Below are 23722 nucleotides of genomic sequence, written 5' to 3' on the forward strand. Positions count from 1 at the left end.
ACAAAACATATATACACACACACACATAGACACTTGTAGCTTATTTAGCTTGGTGAACTTCCATAAAACCAACAAGCCGATTTTGCCGCCCCTCGCCATCACAGGTCATTCTTACATGTGAGACAGGTTTGGAGCTTGGAGGACTAAGTCTGAAAGTAAAGAGATTTTGGCTAGAGTCAGAGTTCTGACTCACAGTATGGTTTCTGAAATGCAAATTATATATTTTATTTGACAGTTTATATTGCTAACAGTCATGTGAGACATTTTCAAAAGCATGGTTTTGGAAGATTTAAAGTTACATTACTAATAAGTGTAAAATTATCATAAAACCATTGCATCCTGCCATAGGTCCAGTATCTGTTGAAGCAAGTGTACTATATTCACTACTTAAAGTGTACTATATTCACTACTTGGAAGAAACTATTCAAATACAGTTCCAAGATAAATTTTTTAAAATTAACTAATAAAAGTTGGGCTCTTGGCCAATCTAGACTGCCAAAGGTAAGCTGTTCTAGAAGAGAAGGAAGTCTGGCTTTTCAACATGCTACAGCTTCATGATTAAAAAATATTTTCAAAAATGTTGAGAGACATTTCAAGTTCCTAATTGACTGTAAAGCAATTATACTCCAATAAAGATGTTAAAAAAAAAAAGAGAGAGAGAGAGAGAGAGAGAGAGGGATATCAAAGAAGGAATTTCAACATCAGAGGGTATACTTAAATTGCTTCTGAAACATGGTAACCTTGAAGGCCCCTTCCAACTCCATGATTCTTTGATTTATGATTAGGAATCACAACAAATTTTATGAGTAAACAAGAGAAGAATGTTTTGAAAAAAGCATTCACACACACACACACAAGTTTCTAATTGATATTGAAGCTGAAGAAGCAACTTTAATAGTTAATGAGAGGGACTTCCCTGGCGGTCCAGTGGTTAAGACTTCACTTTCCAGTGCAGTGTGTGCGGGTTCGATCCCTGGTTGGGGAGCTAAGGTTGGGGAGCTAAGATATCATGCCTCGTGGCCAAAAAACCAAAACATAAAACAGAAGCAATATTGTAACAAATTCAATAAAGACTTTAAAAAAAATGGTCCACATCAAAAAAAAATCTTTAAAAAAATAGTTAATGAGAAAAATGACACAGATAACGCTTGGAAAAAAAATTTTTTCCCTGCACAACAGGCCACCAGATTTCCTAGGGACAACAAAGAATCTTCAGGATTCACTTTCTGTGGCAAAAATACTTTATGGCCATAAAACCTGCCAACCTTCCACAAAAGCTCAGACACTCAACTTACACCTTAAGGACTGAAAAAAAAAATACGCATAGAATTCTCATCCCTAGATTTTAGAACAAGGAAAGACCTTAAGAGATCATCCGGTTCAAAATTTCCCAAAGTTGCTTTCATGAAACATTATTTTCCCAAAATGTTCTGAATAGTGGCAAGGTGATTCAGATAAGTTTGGGAGCACTCCTGAGAGTCGTAATGCACATTAGGCATTAGCAAAGCTGAGAAGTCTACAGAAAACAAATGGTTAAGGTTTTTTAAAAAAACTTAATTTTTATCAAACCTATTTGAGCACAGAACCCTTTTTGCAGTAAGTATTTATTAAAATCCTGTAAAATTAATGTTTTGTAGAAAAACCCTTGTCTTATATACGGAGGAAGTGAAGTCCAGACAGGCTAGGGGATTGTCTCAAGGTCATACACTTAGTAGATAAGAAAAAACAGATCTCTCCTTTCTAGACCCCACCTCAGTGCTCTTCCTCGTGCTGTGTTCTCTCCTACAAAACCTGCACTCCCTGAAGGATCACAGAATATATAAACCAGACCTTGGATGTCATCTAGTCCAAAGCCCTCCTATTTAAAGGTGGGAAACAGTCTCCACAGAGAGACTGAAAAGTGACAGAGAAGTGAAAAAGAAAGTAACACAGAAAAATCAATGCCTGTAGTAGAACCTAGCTCTTAATTCCAACGCTACTGTCCTTTCCACAACAGCATACTAGCTCCTGCAGAGCCAACACTTTTTGCCTCTGAGGAAAAGGACTGATGGATGAGAGGGGATTTAGCTAGGCAGGACCCAGTAAAATATTTATTAAACCACACTTGTGTCAGTAGGTATCTTAAATCAGTTAAACATGATTGTCTTTACTTACAAATGTCATCCACTGTGACAGGGAATCAATGTTTCAAGCTGTTGAACAGGTCATCATCCCTGTCCTGTTGGATGACACCTGTAAATAAAATAAATCTAGTTTTGAGTGAGTAGATTTTAAGCCAACTAGATTTAAGATGCATGCAGTTTAAAGCAAAGAGTAGTTTTTAAGAGATGATTCTTAATCAAGGTTTGCTGAAGAGAAACCCTTTCTGGGCTAGCTACTTCGCTCTATGTCACTGGCCTTCAGCACAAAAAAATCCAGGTAATTTAACAGGTAATGTTGCCAGAATACATAGGGCATCATGGATCCTAGAGTTAAAAGCGTCCTCTAGGCACTAGCCACCTCAGTCTCTTGCCTCTGTGAATATTTACTTTCATTTTGTAGGAGGGACAACTAAGGCCCTGTGAGGTTAAATGACCAGCCCGATGTTAAATAGCTAAGTGTCTGTAGCTTGAGTCCCTTAATGTACAAAAATGTATACAGAACACATTAGCAAAGGTTATCATTAGGTTGATCAAATTTGAAAGACTCACAGGTACGTATTTAAACAAATATTTCACAGATGTTAACTTAGAATATTCAAGGCACGTCTTCATAACATATAATATCAGTATTAGGTATTTAAATACAAGCATTACTGAAAAATGCCATGAATGAAAAATAACCAAAAGTGAGAAAATGGGAACTAGAGTGAAAAGAACAATATTAAATACAGCATGCATTTAGGACTCTAAATTCTGGTTACTTCCAAAAAAGATGTGTAGTTCCTAACAACTTTAAGTGTATGAAAAACTATTTGCTACAGACTATAGTTTAAAATGTTGGTTTCTCTGCAGCCACAAAATGCCACTCTAAGTAAGATCTGCCAGAAACTAAAATTTGAAATGGACAATGAACATTTGAAATTTCCATTCTGTACCTAAATACTCCAAGATAATGGGAAGTATTTTAGGATGCCACCATGAGGTAATATAATATGACTGTCACAGTAACATTACCACCAAACTCATATTGAGTGCTTACTTTGTGCCACGCCCTGTTTGACTATTTTATACATACTATCTCATTCAGTCAATTCTCAGAAGTTGATTGTTATTACAATTTTACAAATAAGAACATTAAAGCACAGAGAATTTAAGAAACTTGATGAAGCCACTCAACTGGTAAAATGATAGAATTTGAGCACAAATCTATTTGGTGACAGAATCAAGCTCAAATGACTATATAATACTACATTTCTTTAATATGGCAACTTAAGATACTAAACAATATAAGAATTAGCTAACACAATTACAATTAAAATATATAAAGTTATCCCAACTAAATCCCACACAATATAAAACATGAGAAAATTCTCACTTTTTCTTGGGGGATGAAAGGGGGGCTCAGGACAATTTTCAAAGTAAAATTATCTTAATGCCAAGGAATTAAAACTTCTGATGTTAACCTTAAACACATTACAATTAAAATATGACAAATGAAAAACTTAAATTGTCTTTCATAATTAAAGAAAAGTATATCTTCCGGATTTAGTTACTTCATAAGTCCATAAAGAGAAAAATTCTCCTGTTACTCAAGGCTGACTGATTCTCAAAACAGTATAACAGTTATTGATAGACTGAATTTAATCATGTGTATTTGAGAATACATATTATCTATCAATTTGCTAAAGAACAGAACTTTCATAAAGTAAATTATCTTTAAGGGAAACAAAGTAAGTTTGGTAGATAATGTGACCCCCTTAAATTCTTTATGTAATATAGCTAGTGTAAGTTATGCTTCTGACCAAAACCCCTGCTGAACTTCTTTACTAGGAGTCATTTTTCCAACAAATTTTTAAAACTGTGAAACTGACAAAATAGGAAATAATCAGGAGTACAAAAATATACCTGACATATTTTAACTGAACAAGAATTAGATATACCAAAGCTCAGCATCACAGAAACTAGACATTAAGGAAAATGCATATCCTTTCCAAAGCACTGTGGAGAAGTCAATTTCTTCTGGCAATAATGGTTTTCTTATAAGAACCCCAAACAGAAGAAGACAAAAGTGTGGTTTCATGGTAGCTTACCCTTTTCTCTGATACCCCATCCTGGCCTGTAGAATCTTTCTCATCAAGTGTCTCTTTCGGGACTGGCATATGTTTTTGGTATGCTGGCTCTCTGTTTAAGGTTGTGTATCCTATGTGCTCATAAATTGGGTTTATCGTCATCTTGGCAATGTATTCTGCTGCCTTGGTTTCAATATAGAGAGTAATCAATCCATCAGTCACCAGATCGTGGATGGACTCAAAGCGCTTCTCCCCAACAAAGTGCTTTCCATCGTAGTAGAGCCTGAAGTTTCTGGTTTGACTTCCAAATCTGCCTCAATGAAATGGGAAAGATGTTTTTAAGAAAAGTAAGCAAGTGAATTCCTTCTGAAAAAATATTTAAAACTATTTCTTTGTGTGTGTCTTCTTTGTTTAAATAAACTGTGGCTAATCTCTATGAGTCGTCTGAAATATGGAAAATTACACTTTTGAACACAAAGAATGAATCTGCAACAACTAGGGATAACTAGCCAAAAGCATGCCTACCCTAGTAGGAAAACCTTGCTCTTATTCATCTTTTTTAAGACACTTCATTATGCCTGTAGGAAAAACAGGAGAAAATAAACCTCATATACTATTAGAACACATTCAATAATCAACTGGTCAACTACATAATATATGAAATTTCTATATTAGCATGTTCTCTCCAAGTTGATCAATAAAAGTATTCAATGTACTTCAGACCCCAACATTCATATCTTTCAATGGGAAAGCTCCCTTTACAGCTCACCTGAGTGTGATGCCAGCAATCATTTAAAGTAGAGCTGATTCCAGAACCTGAGTCATACAGTAGAGCAGGATGGCACAGAAACATACTTTTGCTATTTCTAGCCATGGGTCAAGGACTTGCTCTTCCCACTTACATAGTCATTCTTCTGTCTGCTTGTTGAGACAGAAGATATGCAAGATATGCTTGCAATATATATAGGGCATATAAGTTATCAACTATTAAACTCTAGAAATTCTGTTCTCACTTTTGAGTCATCTTTCAGTGACATTTTAAAAAACCTGAAGAATGATTTACTTTTATGATAATTTCAGTATTTTGCTTCCTGTGGCAAACCTTGGAAATGGATCCAAGTTGGCATGACTAGCATCAGTGTCCTTCCAAGATGACAAAGACAAGAACATGCACTGACTTTAATAAAAGCTGGTGCCAAAAGGCACCAAGGGCCAAGTCACAGTCTCTGGAAGCTAGCTCCGAGTGAGCCTAATTTAAAACTAAACAAATCAGAAAGGATATATTTAATTTCACTGTTAAAAACACACAGAACAGAGATGAACTAAAATACTAAATTAATAGCTGTTTAAGTAAAGTGTTTAAATAGAACTGCAAACTTATGCAACAATACTATTCTGGCATAGGTTACATTTCAGGAGGACAGGAGTTAGAACCTTCTTAAGATTTCACTTTAAATGTGCCCTAAAAAAGGGAAACAAAAAAAAATTTTTAATAGTGGCCTGAGGTATCTCTGTTTCTGTCGTTCAAATTAGACTTTAATAGTTATTTAATCTAGAACCCAATATTCTATCCATGCTGGTCCTTCTTCTAAAATAAAATTGATCTACCTTTTGGTTCTTTAAAAGCAATTAAATTTTGATTTATACTCAAGTGAATGATCCATATAATTCCACTTTCCCATTCTCATTTTCCTCTAATGTTAAAGACATATTTCTCCTAAGTAAATTTTCATTATAATGCAGGTCTAAAAAGTTGGAAGGTAAAACTTCTACACCAAAGTTAAACATAAACTTTTTCTCAGTTTAATATACTGCTATTTCCTTTTCACTAATTTTCATCATCTGTTACTGAGAAATAAACATAGCCATTTCATAAATTTTATAAGGTTCATATAGCAATAAACACAACGCTGTTTAACATTAAGTTCCTTTATATTTCAGTTGTATTCAGAGGCATTTCAGTAAGGGATTTAGACCATTTTACTCCTGCAGGGGCTTAAGATTTTACAATAAGCAGTTTCACAATGGGTATAGCACTTAAAATAAAGACTATCTAAGTAATGGTGGCAGGCATTTGTCACTCAACTGTCTTCTGAAATCTGAGAAGTATGGGAGCAGAGGGTGGAAGGGAAGATGGCTAAACTGGCCTATGTGGGTTGGGATGGTTAATCGAAAGTGGAAATCTAAGGTTAGATTTCTTGGCACTTGACAATGGAGTTGTTTCTAAGCCATCCAAGGAGAGAGTTTCCTGGCTACCTCTAGGTTATTGGGCAAAAAAGTCTAAATAAGTTTGTCCATTTCTCTTTCTCAACTCAGTGACTTTAAGAGACCCTATGCACAATTCCCAGTTCCCCTTCAGCCTGTACTTGAGCTCTAGACTTCCAGTCCAATCAAGCTTCCAGCCTTAAGGAAGCTGATCAGATAACTAAAATAACCCATAATATGGGTTGATTAAAACAATATCAAAGGACAAGAAAATGAATTTCCATTTTGGAACTATGACAATTATGACTGAATTTTTAAGAAAAATTGCATTGTTTTTACTAAAGGAACTATAAGCTTTGTATGCCTACTCTGAACATCCCTCTCTTTTATTTTGGAAGCTACATAAAAAACAGCATCGCCCTACAGAATGACAGAGAGACTTCTCCCCTTCCTTGATCTGAAAAGGCATGACAGAGAATCTTTGAGCAAGGTGGGGAATGAGTGTGTCTATTCTACAAAAAAGAGTCATAAAAAGGAGATGCCAAATCTAAGGGCAAATAAAGAATCCTTCCTTATAAAACTTATCGCTCACAGACTGTCATTTATACAACAAACATTTAACAAAACACCCAGGAACTCTTAAATATTAGGTAGTTCATAATAAAGTTCCTGTTTCCTCGATAACCTCAATGGGAAATAAACAAACATAAAAACAAGTCAAGGGCTTCCCTGGTGGCGCAGTGGTTGAGAGTCCGCCTGCCGATGCAGGGGATACGGGTTCGTGCCCCGATCCCGGAAGATCCCACATGCCGCGGAGCGGCTGGGCCCGCGAGCCATGGCCGCGGAGCCTGTGTGTCCGGAGCCTGTGCTCCGCAACAGGAGAGGCCACAGCAGTGAGAGGCCCGCGTACAGCAAAAAAACAAAACAAAACAAAACAAACAAACAAACAAAAAAACAAGTCAATACAAAGACAAGATGAAATTGCTGAATTTTAAATAGTTCATCTTTAGATTGATTTCTAAAAAATGGTTATAATAATGTGTATAACCTTGTTCATGTACAGAAAAGTTACATTTCTCTACAGTGATACATGAAACCAAGTAAATCCAGTATCTCCCTCACACTAAGAAAACCAAGAAACTCACTGTTTAACTAGATCTGACATATTACACTTAAGCCTACATAAGATCTCAGAGCTACTGTTTATGTCCCAGTACAAAAGACCTTTGCAGTCCTGAAATACGGTTTGGACAGGGACAGGCAAGTCCTGGGTCCTATGTGTTTAACAGAAAACCTCAGGCTTCAGCATCAGTCAATTTAAGTTTAAATCCTGGATCTGCCACTTAGCTGTATGATTTTGGGAAAATCATTCTTCAGATTCTGCATCTAGAAAACAGGAATAACATTACCCTATACCGTAATAACATTACACGGCTGTGAGGATTACATAAGAATATTTAAGTTAAAGCTAAGTACAGCTGACCCTTGAACGACACAGGTTTGAACTGCACTGGTCCACTTAGAGACACGGGTTTTTTCAACAGTAAATCCTACAGCACTACACTATCTGTGGCTGGCTGAATCCTCAGATCTGGAACCATGGATACAAAGGGCCAACTGTAAGTGATATGTGGATTTTCCAGTGTGCAGAGGGTAGGTGCCCCTAACCACTGTACTGTTCAAGGGTCAACTGTATATAGTACGTTCAACAGTAGTCCCCTTTCTCCTCTGTTAGCTTAGACCTCTGCAGAGAATGACAGATGATTACCAAACAATAAAGTAAAACAAAAGATGTTTGATAAATATGCACTGAAGACAGTTGAATAAATAATTGGTAATGCTGGTTGTATAGGAACATCTCTGCCCGGGCTGACTTTACAGTCAATGAAAGACAAGGAGTTCTTTGTGACTTTTTTTACTCAGGATACCCCTGAGTATGTTTATACTACGTGGTTAACTGAGTGGAAATACAACAGAGTGCAAAGAGGGGAGGAGAGAAGCTGGGAGACTCCTTCCACAGGGGCTTGGGAGTCAGGTTTCTGATTTCAAGGAAGAAAGGTCAGTAAATATACTTGTATTGAAAGCAGGACATATTAAATGGATCTAGTGATTACTACTGAACTCTTGAAGGCAGAGTACTGATTTGTAAAAACTGTTAATGCTAAACCATTTTCCCTGCATTTTTATAGGAAAATATTCTTTTCACTTTTTCTTATATTTATTCCCTGCTTCTATCCTTTCTTTTACATATCTGTTCATTTTTTTGATGAATATGTTTGAAACTGTATAGGTCCAACCCTCATGTAGATAGAGTTCAACAAGATGAAAATTCATTTTCTCCAAAGTGGTACTGCAGCTAACAAATAGAAAGACTGGGATAATCTGCTCTGAACTGCTACTGTTGTATATAATTACCATTTTCTACAAAGAATGTCTTTTTCTCCAGTGATTCCAGGTTTTGGTTTTCATGTTTTAAAAAATTGTTTAATGCTGTGCCCAGCTGCATTCAAATGAATTTCAAAATCATAATTCTAACAGCTAGCTTTAAAAAGTGAACAAAACCCTTAATACCATCCTTTCTATTTTTTAGCAAGTAAATCGCACTCATAAAAAATTCAATCTAGAGGTACAAAGTGATGAAAATATATACAGAGAATAACCTTTGGGATCTTACTTTACTTTTTCTAAAACCAAGAATTAGTTCTGATTTGAGGCCAAAGTATTTGGAAGTATCTCCAAAGGAAAGCTCCAAGCTAACAGATGTTTTCTGTTAACAAACAGAAAACAAAACATATACAACACACTTGTCTAAGTTAACAATAAAATGTTAGAACTATTTCCAGAAACCAACACAGGAAAACAATTTTATTTATCACAAATATGTATTTGTGTATTGTTTAGCAGAGTCAAAGAAGCTAACCTAGTGGTGAAATAAAAAATGTTTCATAAATTCTTCTAATCATAAACATACTCTCGGAACAAGGGTTAAAACAGAGACAGGAATATGATGAGGCATTCACTTAAATACTAAAAAATGAATTTAGATTGACTAAGAAAGGCTAAGGGAGAGAGAACTTAGCTATATACAATTTCACAATATTTTCTCCATCTAAAATTTTGTTAGGATACTACTTTTTTCTATCTTGCTGTGTAATTCTGGGTGGCAAAATGGGGTAAAATATTAAAATATGTGAACTCACGATGATATTCCCTTGGCAAAATAAATCATCTTCAAGAAAGAAGCGAACCGATGTACCTAACCAAACGTTCAAAGGTGGCACCAGGCAGCTCTGCAAGGTGGAACTGATACGGAAGAAGAGTTGAAGAAAGTCTGTTTAAGAAAAGAGTTAGACATCCCCCCACACTCCCTAATCCTGTCCCCAGTGCAACCCCTTCCCCACTCTGGTGGAAGACTTGAGCTCCGTTCTCTGGATAGTAAATCAAGGAGATTTTGAACTGAGGAACGCCAGACAGAGTTGAAGGGAGATACCATCCTGAAAACTAAGTGAAAGTTTTAAATACTGAAGATTGAGACTTCACCTCTCTTCACCACCAGGTTAGAAGGCTTGTACCTTTCCTTACAAGAAGAGTGGAAGATTCTTCTCTGGGAAATCCTATCAGCTCAACTGAAAAGACTTAAGAATAGAGACATCATCCTATAATTGGGAGGCTTCTCTCAAGCTCCCAGAACTACCAGTCAACTTTTTAGTTTTTATTTGCCTCAAGAAATTTTCTAATTTCCCTTGTGATTTCTTCTTTGATCCATTGGTTATTCAAGAGTGTATTGTTTAATTTCTATATATCTGTGAATTTTCCAGTTTTCCTACTGCTCTTGACTTCTAATTTTATTTCATTGTGATTGGTAAAGATATTTGATATGATTCAATCTTCTTAAATATGTTAAGACTTGTTTTGTAACCAATGTGCGATATATGAATGCTCTCTGTGTGCTTGAGAAGAATATGTATTCTGGGGCTGTTGGGTGAGTGTTCTGTATATGTCTGTTAGGTCCAACTGATGTATAACATTGTTCAAGTCCTTCTCTTTCTTATTGATCTGTCTAGTTCTATCCATTTAGTACCAAATAAACTTAAATATGAGCAAGCAGCTAAGGACCACCTGACATCTGAGGAAAATCTCTCTCATGAAGAACAAAGATAGATAAACAAACAGAATCAAACCAAGCTGAAGGAAACAAATCATGCAAAGAGATGACAATATTTTTTTAAATTATCAATGTTCAAAGAAACAAAAACGGGATGTTTCCTATTTCTATTCTTGAATAGGATTCAGCAAGAAATGTTAGGATGCTATAAGAAAAGGAATAAATATAGAATACATAGAAAAATAAGTAAAAAAAAAGGAAATATAACATAAATGAACATTTTAAAGAAGAAATGAAAGATAAAGTTGAGAAAATATTTAAGAAGAGCAAAAAGACAAAAAGATGAAAAATAGAGGAAAAAAATAAGATAGAGGATCAATCCAGGAAGTCCAACATCTAGATAATAGGAGGTCTGGAAAGAGAAAAGAGAAAACAGAAGGGGAAGAAATCTAAAAGGTAATTCAAGAAAATTTATCACAATTGAAGACTATAAGTTTATACAATAGACAAAAATAGGCCCACACCAAGAGGGTAAACATGAAAAGATACTCAAAGAGTAGTCCAGTAAATACAAATTATATCTTTAGAATGATGAAATTTTACAAGTCTGACAATACCAAGAACTGGCAAGGATACAGAGCCACTAATATAACCAACACCAGGCATACTGTTTAACTAAATGGTTTTAAAATATCTAGTAAAGTTTAATACATGCATACCTATGACATAGCAATCCTATTCCTAGATAATATTCCAGGCAATATGAGTGATTATGTGCACTAGGAGAGAAACACACACACACACACACACACACACACACACACACACACACACAGCAGGAAGAGTGTTTAAAATGCCTAAACCTAGGGCCTCCCTGGTGGCGCAGTGGTTGAGAGTCCGCCTGCCGATGCAGGGGATATGGGTTCGTGCCCCGGTCTGGGAGGATCCCATATGCCGCGGAGCGGCTGGGCCTGTGAGCCATGGCCGCTGGGCCTGCGCATCCGGAGCCTGTGCTCCGCAACGGGAGAGGCCACAACAGTGAGAGGCCCACATACCGCAAAAAGAAAAAAAAAAAAAAAAAAAAAAGCCTAAACCTAGAAACCACACAAATTCCCAGTAAAACAAACAAACAAACAAAACTGTGGTACACATACTGTGATGGTTAATTTTCTGTGTCAGCTGGAAGGGTGTTTTCAGATGAGATTAACATTTAAACCAGTGAACTTTGAGTAAAGCAGACTGCTTTCCGTAATTTGGTGGGTCTTATTCAGTCAGCTGAAGACCTGAATAGAACAAAATGACTGGCCTTCCTGAGTAAGAGGGAATTCTCCAGCAGACTGCCTTTGGGCTTTGCACCACTGGCTCTCCTGGGTCTCAGGCCTGCAAGCTCACACTGCAGATTTAGACTTGCCAGCCTCCACAATCACGTGAGCTGATTCCTTGTAATAAATCTCTTTCCGTATATATACACATCCTATTGGATCTGTTTCTCTCAAGAACCCTGACTAATACAATAAAATACTATGCAGCAAGGGAAATGGATACATGCAACAACATGAATGAATTTTAAAAATGTCGAGAAAAAAGAATAAGTCACAAGAGTACATATAGTGTGGTTCAAATATATAAAGTCCAAAGGCAGGCAAAATCCAACTGCATTATATCAGAATGTACATATGATGGTAAGACTATAAATAAAAGCATGAAAAAGAAGAGAGTCCAGTGGTTAACTACAGTGAGGAAGGTAGAGATAATAATAAGAAAGGGAAACATGGGAACCTTCTGGACTACCATTAAAATATTATATCTTGATGTGGTAGGGATTATATAAGTTCACTTATATTTAAATGCAACCTATTTTAATACTGTACATGTAAGATTTATATACTTTTCTGTATGTTTTATTTTAAAAAAATAAAAGCAAAGAATATAGCATCCAAATGACAGTCAAAGACCTTACCCTGGAAGAAGAGGCAATCAGAAATAGATTCTTTATAAGTGCTTTACATGGAATCTAAGAATATAAATTTAATAAGAGAATTCAATGTTGAGTTTTTAAAATAATGACATGAAAAGGGGGATTACAGAGCTAAGACAAACAAATAGAGTATCAAAATAATATTACTATAAATCTAATAAATAAGTAGAAATGGTAGGCAATAGGATCAACAAGACTGAAAAACAAATTGGTGGCATGGAGGTAAGGCTTGAATAAACATATTGAATGCACAGGAAAAATAAAAGACTAAATCAATTACAGGGCAGATAACAAACACAGAAGACTAAGACAATAGAACATAAAAAAATGCCCCTGAGGTTCAGATGCCAACAAATGGAACAGAAAAATTACTCAGAAATATAATTTGGGAAATATTCCATGAAGAAAAGAAAGAACCAAATCTCAATAATGAAAGAGCACCCTGTTTGATGGATAAGTTTATTAAAGAACTAACAACATTAAAATGTATCCTAGTTTAAGTTACTAAATTTGAAGAATAAACAGAATTTTTCAGATAACCAGGCAAGAAACAGTTCACACTGGGGGACAAGCAAGACTGTTCTTAGATTTCTCTACAGTAACTATAAATGTCAAAAACAGTGGTATGATAACCATACAGTGTTGAGGGTAAGAAAAAGTACAGTGAGGACAGTCTATCCAGACAAGCTGTTGTTTAAATTATAGACAACAGGAATACATTCTTGATATAAAGTTACATCTTCTTTTCAAAAAGTCTTTAGAAGTCAATGAATGATAATGTTAACTTGGGGTATTTTTATTTTTGTTTTGCTTTGTTTTTACAAATACTGCATTAAGTAGTAGCAATTTAACATTTTAAAATATTGATACCTTTAAGAAATGTCTAGAATTTTACTTATGTTAATAAGTGACCATCCCTCACAATAGAACTGTATGTATTAGAATTTCACTTCCATGAAATCCAGTGAACCTTTCTTAATTATGAACTGGTGGATGAGTTCCTTTATGTCTTTAGGATACCAGTTAACAGAACTGTTGTAATGAAGCCAAATCCAAGCAAAGACTTGATAAGTAGGGCCAGTCTTGATGACCTGTTCAAGAGGCCCCCGAAGTCCCTTAAATGCAGGGAGAAGCTTATTCCCTGGTAAAATCTCTTCTGTATACAATTATAGTGATAGCATCTTGCATCTTTAAATTTGTAAAATCTCTCTCCTACTCAACTCTTCTTCCTATACCTGCTCATTCTTGACAACCCCCAACTCCCTCGTTTCTATCGTAATCTCTTATTAACCAATGATCATTAAACAGAATGTCAGGGGTAAGTCAATGGATGTCAGTCAAAAACATGCACAAATAAAAGCTTTCTGCTCTCCTCTGTAACACAGCCAGTGATGCCATGTTTTATATTGACTAGTGATTGGTAAGGTTGGGAAAAATAATTTATTTAAGCAAGTATGTCAATATCATTCCAGAAAAGAAGGTATGTACCATACAAATTTACACCATCGCAGAAACACACCTCATATTTCAGTCAACTGTTTATCTTCATAGCCAATAAAAGTATAATGAAAGATTTTAAAAATGAGAACATGTTAAGATAATTTAATGCATAGGACCCAGTCAAACATATACGGAAGAAGAACAGAAGACTTAATTTTCTGGAACTATAATGCCTGGCAGAGCTATTAATTAATAATGTGCTTTGTTGAGCCTTATCTATAGCTACTGGTTTACTGCCAATCATGAAATACAAATGTATGTTGAAAGAGTAAAGTATAATAGTTCTAGCTTCTCCTACTTTACAAAAATCTTAAGTCTGAAAGATAAGACTGTGGAATTAGAAGAAACCTTTGTGGATTGTCTAATCCTTTGTTAATGTTTGTTGGAAGGCCCCCAGGTCCCATCCCAGACCTTCAGGTTCAGAATCTTCATTTTTAACAAGATCCTGAGGTGACTTTAGGTGCATTAAAGTTAGAGAAACACCAGTCTAATCCAACTCCCTCACATAATAGATGAAACAACTAAGAGATCTGAGCTCCCAGAACAGTACAAGAGGCAGGCTAATAAAGACAAACCAAAAACCCCAAACAAAACAAAAATTAAAAAAACCCAATCCATTGTTTAAAGTAAAATGGTTCTTTTTCTCCATCAGTAAGGACTGCTTTATAGTCTCCCTGGAGGCCTCCTAGCCCAGCCTGATTTCATGTACACCATTCTCCCTAAGCATCTCTAAGCACGGCCAAATCAACAGGTCCCCTACCAAACTTATCAACTCTCTCATCTCTTCTCCCCCTTCAGAAAGCCATTCCTGCTCCAACATCGCTTAACAGAACCACCACCCACCCTGTCAGCCAGCCAAAACTTCCATAATCATCTGAGATTCTTCGATCTCCCTCTATATTTAAAATTGAATCTTTTTGAATCTATGCAAACTGCACCCATTCTGCCTACAGCTACCAGAGTTTGTCCCAAGACAGATTTTCTATCTTGAAAATTGTTAATGCTTCATTACTGTTGAATAGGATTAGTAAAGTCTTCATTAATACTTTCCCCTAAGTTGGCCAGCTAAATGTAACAATAAATGTATTCTAAAAAATACTTGTGAGTAACACAGAATTGCCAAAATATAAGCCGATTACTACAGTTTAGTTGCATGTAATTTTTAAAAAGTGGTAATTATCATGATATATTGTTTATCATTTAAAGAGCTGTAATGCTCTGGATAACCTATTGACAACTGGAAGTAATAAATGAAGAATAACCTTTCTAATGCAGTGAACCAATTATAACTTCTGCTACCTTTGTTTTCATTTTACCATTAAATCAGAGAAACACTATTAAGTATTATGTCCAGCCAGTAAGTAAATGTATATGTTTACTTACAGAAAAGTGTTGTACACATATTATAATCTTGTTAAAACCAGGGTAGGTCCAGAAAGAATCAATGTATTTGTGTAATGAAAATAGATTTGGCTTATTCAAGATTTGGTGATCACTCCCACTAAAAGCTTATTACAATTTTGTTTTCATGAGTCTTTTACTTCAGTATAAAGTCACACTACTACAGAAGTTTACAAAAGCATGGAGTTACATATGTGTGCGAGTACTTGTAGAGTTCTGTAAATGTGTAGAAGCGTGTATGTGGGGGTTACAAACACACACACTTCTACACAGATGTTCATATACATTTTCCATATTCCCACTATTTAATTCCTTTAAACAAGAAAATGCTTTTATTTAATCATTTCTGTATAAACTACACAATTCTAAGTATCATATACAGACTATGATTTAATATTTTTCTTGAAGGCTCAGGTTCATTATCATGAATGTACTACTAAAATTTTAGTGTCTAAATACAGAAATATCCCAGAGGCTATTGTAGTGTATTGAGTTGCCTTACCCGGATCTTCACTGCCCCTAATTATTGAACTCATAGTTATTGAATCTAGTTTTATATTTAAAAAATCTTCTTTGCAGGTTATCACCTGTGTTCCTCTTTTAATTCACTACTTTTAACCTGCAGTAAGTTTAGAAAAAAGACAAAAGGACTTATTAATAGTTTGTATAAAGCTGTATTAAATAGACTGCAGTAGGGATTCCTGAGCATTCCTTTGCTATAAACGTATGGGCTCTGTGGCAGCTATTCAGCCACTTAAATGCATTTCCCAGCCTCTTGGCCATATTTTGGAGACCCGAGGTTGGCAACAGTCTGACCTCCAGGTAAGTAGGATGTTACTGTAGATGAGCTGAGGCAGGCTTAAATTGGGTTACATCTTTAAGTTTATTACCTAGCGGTCATTAACAATCAGCAAATTCCTACATTAAATGCATTGTAAAATGACTCACTTTAGAAATCAATTTATTAGTGTGTAATTTACATACAATAAAGTGTATCCATTTCAAGTGGACAACTCAAAGAGTTTTGACAGATGCTTCCATCACAGTCAAGATTCAGAACATTTTCAACACCCCCTAAAGTATCTTCATGTACTTTTGCAGCCTATACCTCTACTTGCTTGTCCTATTCAACCCCTTATCCACGTTCTGTCACTATAAATTTCTCTTTTATGTAAATGGAATCATACAGCATATATTCTTTTGTGTTTGTATGTCTCAGTTTGTAACATAAAGATTTACTTTAAACTGATGGATATTATTCTCATCAGATTTTAAATACAACTAGACCAGGATTTCAGGCTATGAAAAAGCAATAACACAAATTTGTAATTGCTACTTTGTTTCTGAAGTTGTTTTTAAATACCCTCTTATCTCTAATGATGTTAGGCATCAGATATAATCAACCTGTTAGCTGGAAAAAAAAGAATCATCAACATAGCCATGGTTGTCACTTGTTGACTTTTAATGGCTAATAAGTAAAAGCTTAAAAAGTAATACACAATGTATCTGTGTGTGTTCATTGTAATAATACTATTTAATAATTTTGAGTGTTATGTGCTATACACTAGGCATGTATTATCCCAAATAATCCTTCCAATACATATGAGGTATTACTATTACATCTCAAACTGAGATTTAGGGAGACAAGCAATTTGCCCAAAGTCATACAGAATATGCTGGAACCAGAGCTTGAATCCAGGACTGTCTGACTGCAAAACCATGTTCTGAACCACTGACCATATATACTGATTTAAAATCACAGGTCCGGGACTTCCCTGGTGGCGCAGTGGTTAAGAATCCACTTGCCAATGCAGAGGACACAGGTTCAAACCCTGGTCCAGGAAGATCCCACATGCTGCAGAGCAACTAAGCCCATGCGCCACAACTACTGAAGCCTGCGCACTCTAGGGCCTGCGTGCCGCAACTACTGAGCCTGTGTGCTGCAACTACCGAAGCCTGCGCGCCTAGAGCCCATGCTCTACAACAAGAGAAGCTACCACAATGAGAAGCCTGTGCACCGCAACTAGAGAAAGCCCACACGCAGAAAAGAAGACCCAATGCAGCCAAAAATAAATTAATTAAAGAGTAGGACACCTTGCTCCTGTAACACCAGAGAATCTGCAGTATCAAGACAGACACCAGATAACACAACAGATTACAACGTCCTGAAAAAGAAAATGACAAACCTCTTTAATTGGGAAATCACACACAAAAGCCCAGAGAAGTCACATCTCCCCTCAAAAGGCATCAGAGGCCCCCACAACCTCTACCTGGGTTGACTGGTGAAGGGCTTCCTCAACATGAAGCCAGTCTAAAGTCTGGGAGAAGTAGCTATTTTACAAATGCATAAAACTCAGAAAGGAAATCACAAATTACATGAAGGATCAGGGAAACATGGCCCAAGCAACAAAAATAAATCTGCAGAAACCAACCCCAAAGAAATACAGATCTATTAATTACCTGACAAAGAATTCAAAATACCTTTCAAAGAGGCTCAATGATCTAAGAGAACACAGAAAACTAAATGAAATGAGATCAGGAAATGATGCATGAACAAAATAAGGAGATCAAAAAAGTGACCAAAAAAAAAAAAGAGACAAAGACTATTAAAAAGAACCAAACAAAAATTTTGGTACTAAAGAATATAATAATTAGAAAGGTTCAACATTGGACTTGATCAAGCCGAATAAGGAATCAGAAAACCTCAAGAGACGTCATTTGAAATCTTTGAGACAGAGTACCAAAAAGAAAAAAAAATGAAAAGTGACCTTCCTAAGGGACTTATGCTACATCATTAAGGGGCCCAGTATATGTATTATAAGAGTATCGGAAAGAGAAGAGAGAGAAGAAAGCACAGAGAACTTATTTGAAAAAAATGATGGCTGAAAACTTCCTAAATCAGAGGAAGGAAATGGACATCCGGATTCAAGAATATCAAAGAACTCCCACCAGGATTAAACTGAAAGAGGTCCATACATTATAATCAAATGTCAAAAGTCAAAGACAAAGATAGAAACTTGAAAGCAGCATGAGAAAAACGACTCATCATGTATTTACAAGGGAGCTCCAATAATATTATCAGTGCCTTTTACAGCAGAAACCCCTCAAACCAGAAAGGAGTAGGACAATATATTCAAATTGCTAAAAGAAAATAATATTACCAACCAAGAATGTTACATCTGGCAGAAAAATTCTTCAAAAATGAAGGAGAAATAAAGACTTTCCCCGATAAACAAAAGCTAAGAGAGTTCATCATCACTAGAACTGCTTTATAAGAAATGCTAAAAGAACACTGCAAGTCAAAACAAAAGGACACTATACAGCAACATGCAAACATATAAAAATATAAAGCTTGGGGCTTCCCTGGTGGCACAGTGGTTGAGAGTCCACCTGCCAATGCAGGCGACACGGGTTCGTGCCCTGGTCTGGGAAGATCCCACATGCCGCGGAGCGGCTAGGCCCGTGAGCCATGGCCGCTGAGCCTGAGCGTCCAGAGCCTGTGTTCCACAACGGGAGAGGCCACAACAGTGAGAGGTCCACGTACCGCCAAAAAAAAAAAAAAAAATTATATATATATATAAAGCTTGCTGGTAAATGTTAACTACATAGACAAATACAGAATACTGTAATACTGTGCAGTGGTGCATAAAGAACTTTTAATTTTGGTATATGCATATTATACATATGTATAATATAACATATAACAGTTACGTTATATGTTAATGAATACATAATTTATAAAGAGGTAATTTGTGAGGTCACTAACATAAGTGGAGGTGGCAAGATATGTATTTCTGTATACAATTGAAGTTAGGTTTTATCAGCTTAAAATAGTCTGTATACAATTGAAGTTAGGTTTTATCAGCTTAAAATAGATTGTTATGTTTCATGAGAGCCTCACTGAAACCACAAAGAAAATATCAACAGAAGATACACAAAAGAAAATGAGAAAAGAATCAAAGCACGTCAGTACAAAAAAAAAAAAGTCAACAAAACACAAGGGAAGGTAGGAGGAAAGCAGGACAAAAACAGATATAAGACAGACAGAAAACAATTAACAACATGGCAAGAGTAAGTCCTTCCCTATCAGGAATTACTTAAAATATAAATGTGTTAAACCCCCCAATCCAAAGGCAATGAGTGACTAAATGCATAAAAAAAGATTTAACTACATGCTATCAACAAGAACTTACTTTAGATGTAAAGACCAACATAGGTTGAAAGTAAAAGGATGAAAAAAGACATTCTATGCAAATGGTAACCAAAAGAGACAGAGGTGGCTGTACTTATATCAGACAAAATAAACTTTAAGTCAAAAGCTGTCACAAGAGACAAAGAAAGACATTATATAATGATAAAGGGTCAATGATTCAAAGAAATGGAAACATAACCCATGCTCTTGGATTGGAACAATTAATATTGTTAAAATAGTCACACTACCCAAAGCAATCTACAGATTTAATGGGATCCCTAGCAAATTACCCATGACATTTTTCACAGAACTAGAATAAATAATCCTAAAATTTATATGGAACCATAAAAGACCCAGAATTACCAAAACAATCCTGAGGAAAAAGAACAAAGGTAGAGGCATAACCCTCCCAGACTTCAGATAATATTACAAAGTCAGAGTAATCAAAACAGCATGGTATTGGCACAAAAACAGACATATGGATCAATGGAACAGAATATAGAGCCCAGAAATAAACCCGCACACCTGTGGTCAATTAATCTTTGACAAAGGAGACAAGAACAGACAATGGAGAAAAGACAGTCTCTTCAGCAAGTGATGGTGGGAAAGCTGGACAGCCACATGTAAATCAATGAAGTTAGAACACACCCTCACACCATATACAAAAATAAACTCAAGATGGCTTAAAGACTTAAATTTAAGACATGACAGCATAGAACTCCTAGAAGAGAACATAGGCAAAACATTCTCGGACATAAATTGCACCAATGTTTTCTTAGGTTAGTCTCCCAAGGCAATAAAAATAAACAAATGGGACCTAATCAAACTTATAAGCTTTGGCACAGCAAAAGAAACCATAAACAAAACAAAAAGACAACCTACAGAATGGGAGAAAATATTTGCAAACTATGCAACCAACAAGGGATTAATTTCCAAAATATACAAGTAGCTCATACAACTCAATGACAACAAAAACCAAAAAAACCCAGTCAAAACATGGGCAGAAGACCTAAATAGATATTTCTCTAAAAAAGACATACAGACAGCCAATAGGCACATGAAAAGATGCTCAACATTAGAGCTAATTATTAGAGAAATGCAAATCAAAACTACAATGAGATACCACCTCAAACCAGTCAGAATGGCCATCATTAAAAAGTCTACAAACAAGAAATCCTGGAGAGGGTGTAGAGAAAAGGGAACTCTCCTACACTGTTGGTGGGAATGTAAATTGGTGCAGACACTATGGAGAACAGTTCCTTAAAAAACTAAAAGTAGGGTTGTCATATGATCCAGCAATCCTACTCCTGGGCATACATCCAGAGAAAACTCTAATTCGAAAAGATACATGCACCTCAGGCTTCATAGCAGCACTGTTTACAATAGCCCAGAAATGGAAGCAACCTAAATGTCTATTGACAGAGGAATGGATAAAGAAAATGCGGTATATATACACACACTGGAATATTACTCAGCCATAATAAAGGAAATAATGGTATCTGCAACAACATGGATGGACCAAGAGATTATCATACTAAGTGAAATAAGCCAGACAGAGAAAGAATTATCATATGATACCACTTATATGTGGAATCTAAAATATGACACAAATGAACATATTTATGAAACAGAAACATACACACATAGAAAACAAACTTATGGTTACCAAAGGGGAAATGGGGTGGGGGAGGGATAAATTAGGAGTTTGCAATTAGCAGATACAAATTACTGTATATAAAACAGATAAATGACAAGGTCCTACTGTATAGCACAGGGAACTAGATTCAATATCCTCAATATCCTGATTCAGTTTCATATATATATATATATATATACACACACACACACATATACACACATATATATAACTTTTCTTTTTCAGGTTCTTTTCCCATATAGGTTATTACAAAATATTGAGTATGGTCAAATGATCTTTGACAAGGGTGCCAAGGCTACACAATGGGAAAAGGATAGTCTCTTCAACAAATGGTGCTGGGAAAACTGGGTATCCAAATACAAGAGAACGAATATGAATGGACCTTTATCTTATACCATATACAGAAATTAACTCAAAATTGATTACAGACCTACATATAAGACCTGAAGCCATAATACTCCTAGAAGACAACAGGGGGAAAGCTTCAGAAAAATGGAATGGGCAATGATTTCTTAGATATGATACCAAAAGCACAAGTAACAAAACCAAAAACAGACAACAGGGGCCACATCAACCTTAAAAACTTCTGTGCAGCAAAGGAAGCAAACAATAGTGAAAAGGCAACCTATGGAATGGGAGAAAATATTTACAAACTAATATCAGATAAGGAGTTAATATCTAGAATATAAGAACTCATAAAACTCAAAAAAAATTTTTTCAATGGGCAAAGGACTTGAATAAACAGTTCTCCAAAGATGATATACAAATGGCCAATAAGCATATGAAAAGATGATCAACATCACTAATCATCAGGGAGATACAAATCACAACCACAGTGAGGTATGGCCTCATCCCCAACAGGATGGCCACTATCAAAAAGACAAAAATAACAAGGGTTGGAGAAGATGTGGAGAAACTGGAACATTTGTGCACTATTGGTGGGATTGTAAATGGCGTAGCCACTATGGTAAACAGTATGGAGGCTCCTCAAAATATTAAAAATAGAACTACCATGTGATGCTGCAATCCCACTTTAGGGTATTTATCAAAAAAGAACTGAAAACAGACCTCAAAGAGATATTTGTACATCCATGCACACTGCAGCATTATTCACAATAAGCAAGATGTGGAAGCAACCTAAACGTCCACTGTCTGATGAATGGATAAAGAAAATGTGAGCCAATTACAAAAAGCTAAATACCACATAATTCTACTTACATGAGGTATTAAAGTAATCAAACTCATAGAAACAGAAAGGAGAATGGTGGTTGCCAGGGATTGGGTGAAGGAGAAAAGGGAGAGTTGTTGTTCAATGGCTACAGAGTTTCAGCCATGCAAGATGAAAAAGTTCTAGAAATCTGCTGTACCAATACAACAATGTGAATAAAGTAAGCAACACTATAATCTACACTTAAAAATTATTAAGTGGGTAAAAAGATATATATGTATATGTACATATGTAGTTCAGAAAAATGAGGGTATAGATTAGGAATACCAAAGGGATACTCCATTGAGACAAATTAATAACTGCTCTTTCCCCAGCAAATCCAAATCCATCTCTTCATACAAGACAACAGAAGTTACTATCCTCAACCCGTACACTGTACATGAGGCTATTTGCAAAGTTATCCCTATCCATGGCAGAGGACGTTTCTGAAATCTGAAAGACTTTATTATATTTATTAATTATATATATGCAAAGTTTCCACTTTCCCCTCAGCTCAACTCACAGGAATTGTTCATTTTTAGTGACAGAGGAGAGCTGAAGGCTTATTAATATTTTCAGTCAGTAGACGGAAGACAAACGTGATTGAAATCTAAACACTGAAACATTTCTGGTACAAGGAAAAAAATGAAAGCCTTCACCAATTAATTAAGGACAACACCTATACTGAACTCTAAAGCCACACTTATAAATACTTACATGACATTTATAAAGTCCTTGACTATTTTTGGCTTCAATTTTTTTTTACTCATATAAGCTGGAAAATGATGTCACAAAGGTTAACTCTGAAATTTAAAAAAATCCACCTTCTTTAATAGGAGATCTCTATATATTCATTATAGCCCCAACAGAGTATAAAGAGCCAGTTTATACTCCTGAGATAGAACTGGATGCTGCTACATAATTCATTAACTTCACTATGTATTGGGTATGACAAAGGTTAAGTTTGTAAAAGAGAAAACCACAAACTCCTTTACGTCTTTGTGATCTCTCCCCTCTTCCCAATCATAAGTACATACTTGATTTCCTTCCATTTTCAGGTGTCACCTACATGTCACCTCTTCCTAATCTTTGTTAGTTCTTTAAAAACTAAATACAATTAAGTCACAGTTTTCTAAAAAGTATGTGGTGACATTTGGCTGGGGCAGGGAGGGCAGTTTAATTAGGTTGGTGCATGAATATAATAGGTATCTGTTTCCAAAATCACTGTACTTAATTCTGCTTATCAATAAATCTTTAAAATTCATAT

General features: G+C 35.7%; 1 protein-coding gene across 4 annotated transcripts in view; it reads right to left on the minus strand.

The window, feature by feature from the left end:
- CHN1 (chimerin 1) overlaps positions 1-23722 on the minus strand; it is a 194962-nt gene that overhangs the window by 81844 nt on the left and 89396 nt on the right. For 2 of the 4 annotated variants that reach the window (XM_082630061.1, XM_082630059.1), the window contains one exon: positions 4232-4520. The exons of 1 other annotated variant lie outside the window; for it this stretch is intronic. In XM_082630061.1, the coding sequence (XP_082486187.1) occupies positions 4232-4520 (289 nt within the window). Of the gene's footprint in view, positions 1-2154; positions 2234-4231; positions 4521-23722 lie in introns of those variants that run through there. One more of the 4 variants, XM_082630062.1, reaches the window with a different exon arrangement.

The sequence above is a fragment of the Mesoplodon mirus genome, assembly GCF_964341445.2.
Source record: "Mesoplodon mirus genome assembly, chromosome: 8".
Taxonomy (NCBI): Eukaryota; Metazoa; Chordata; class Mammalia; order Artiodactyla; family Ziphiidae; genus Mesoplodon; species Mesoplodon mirus.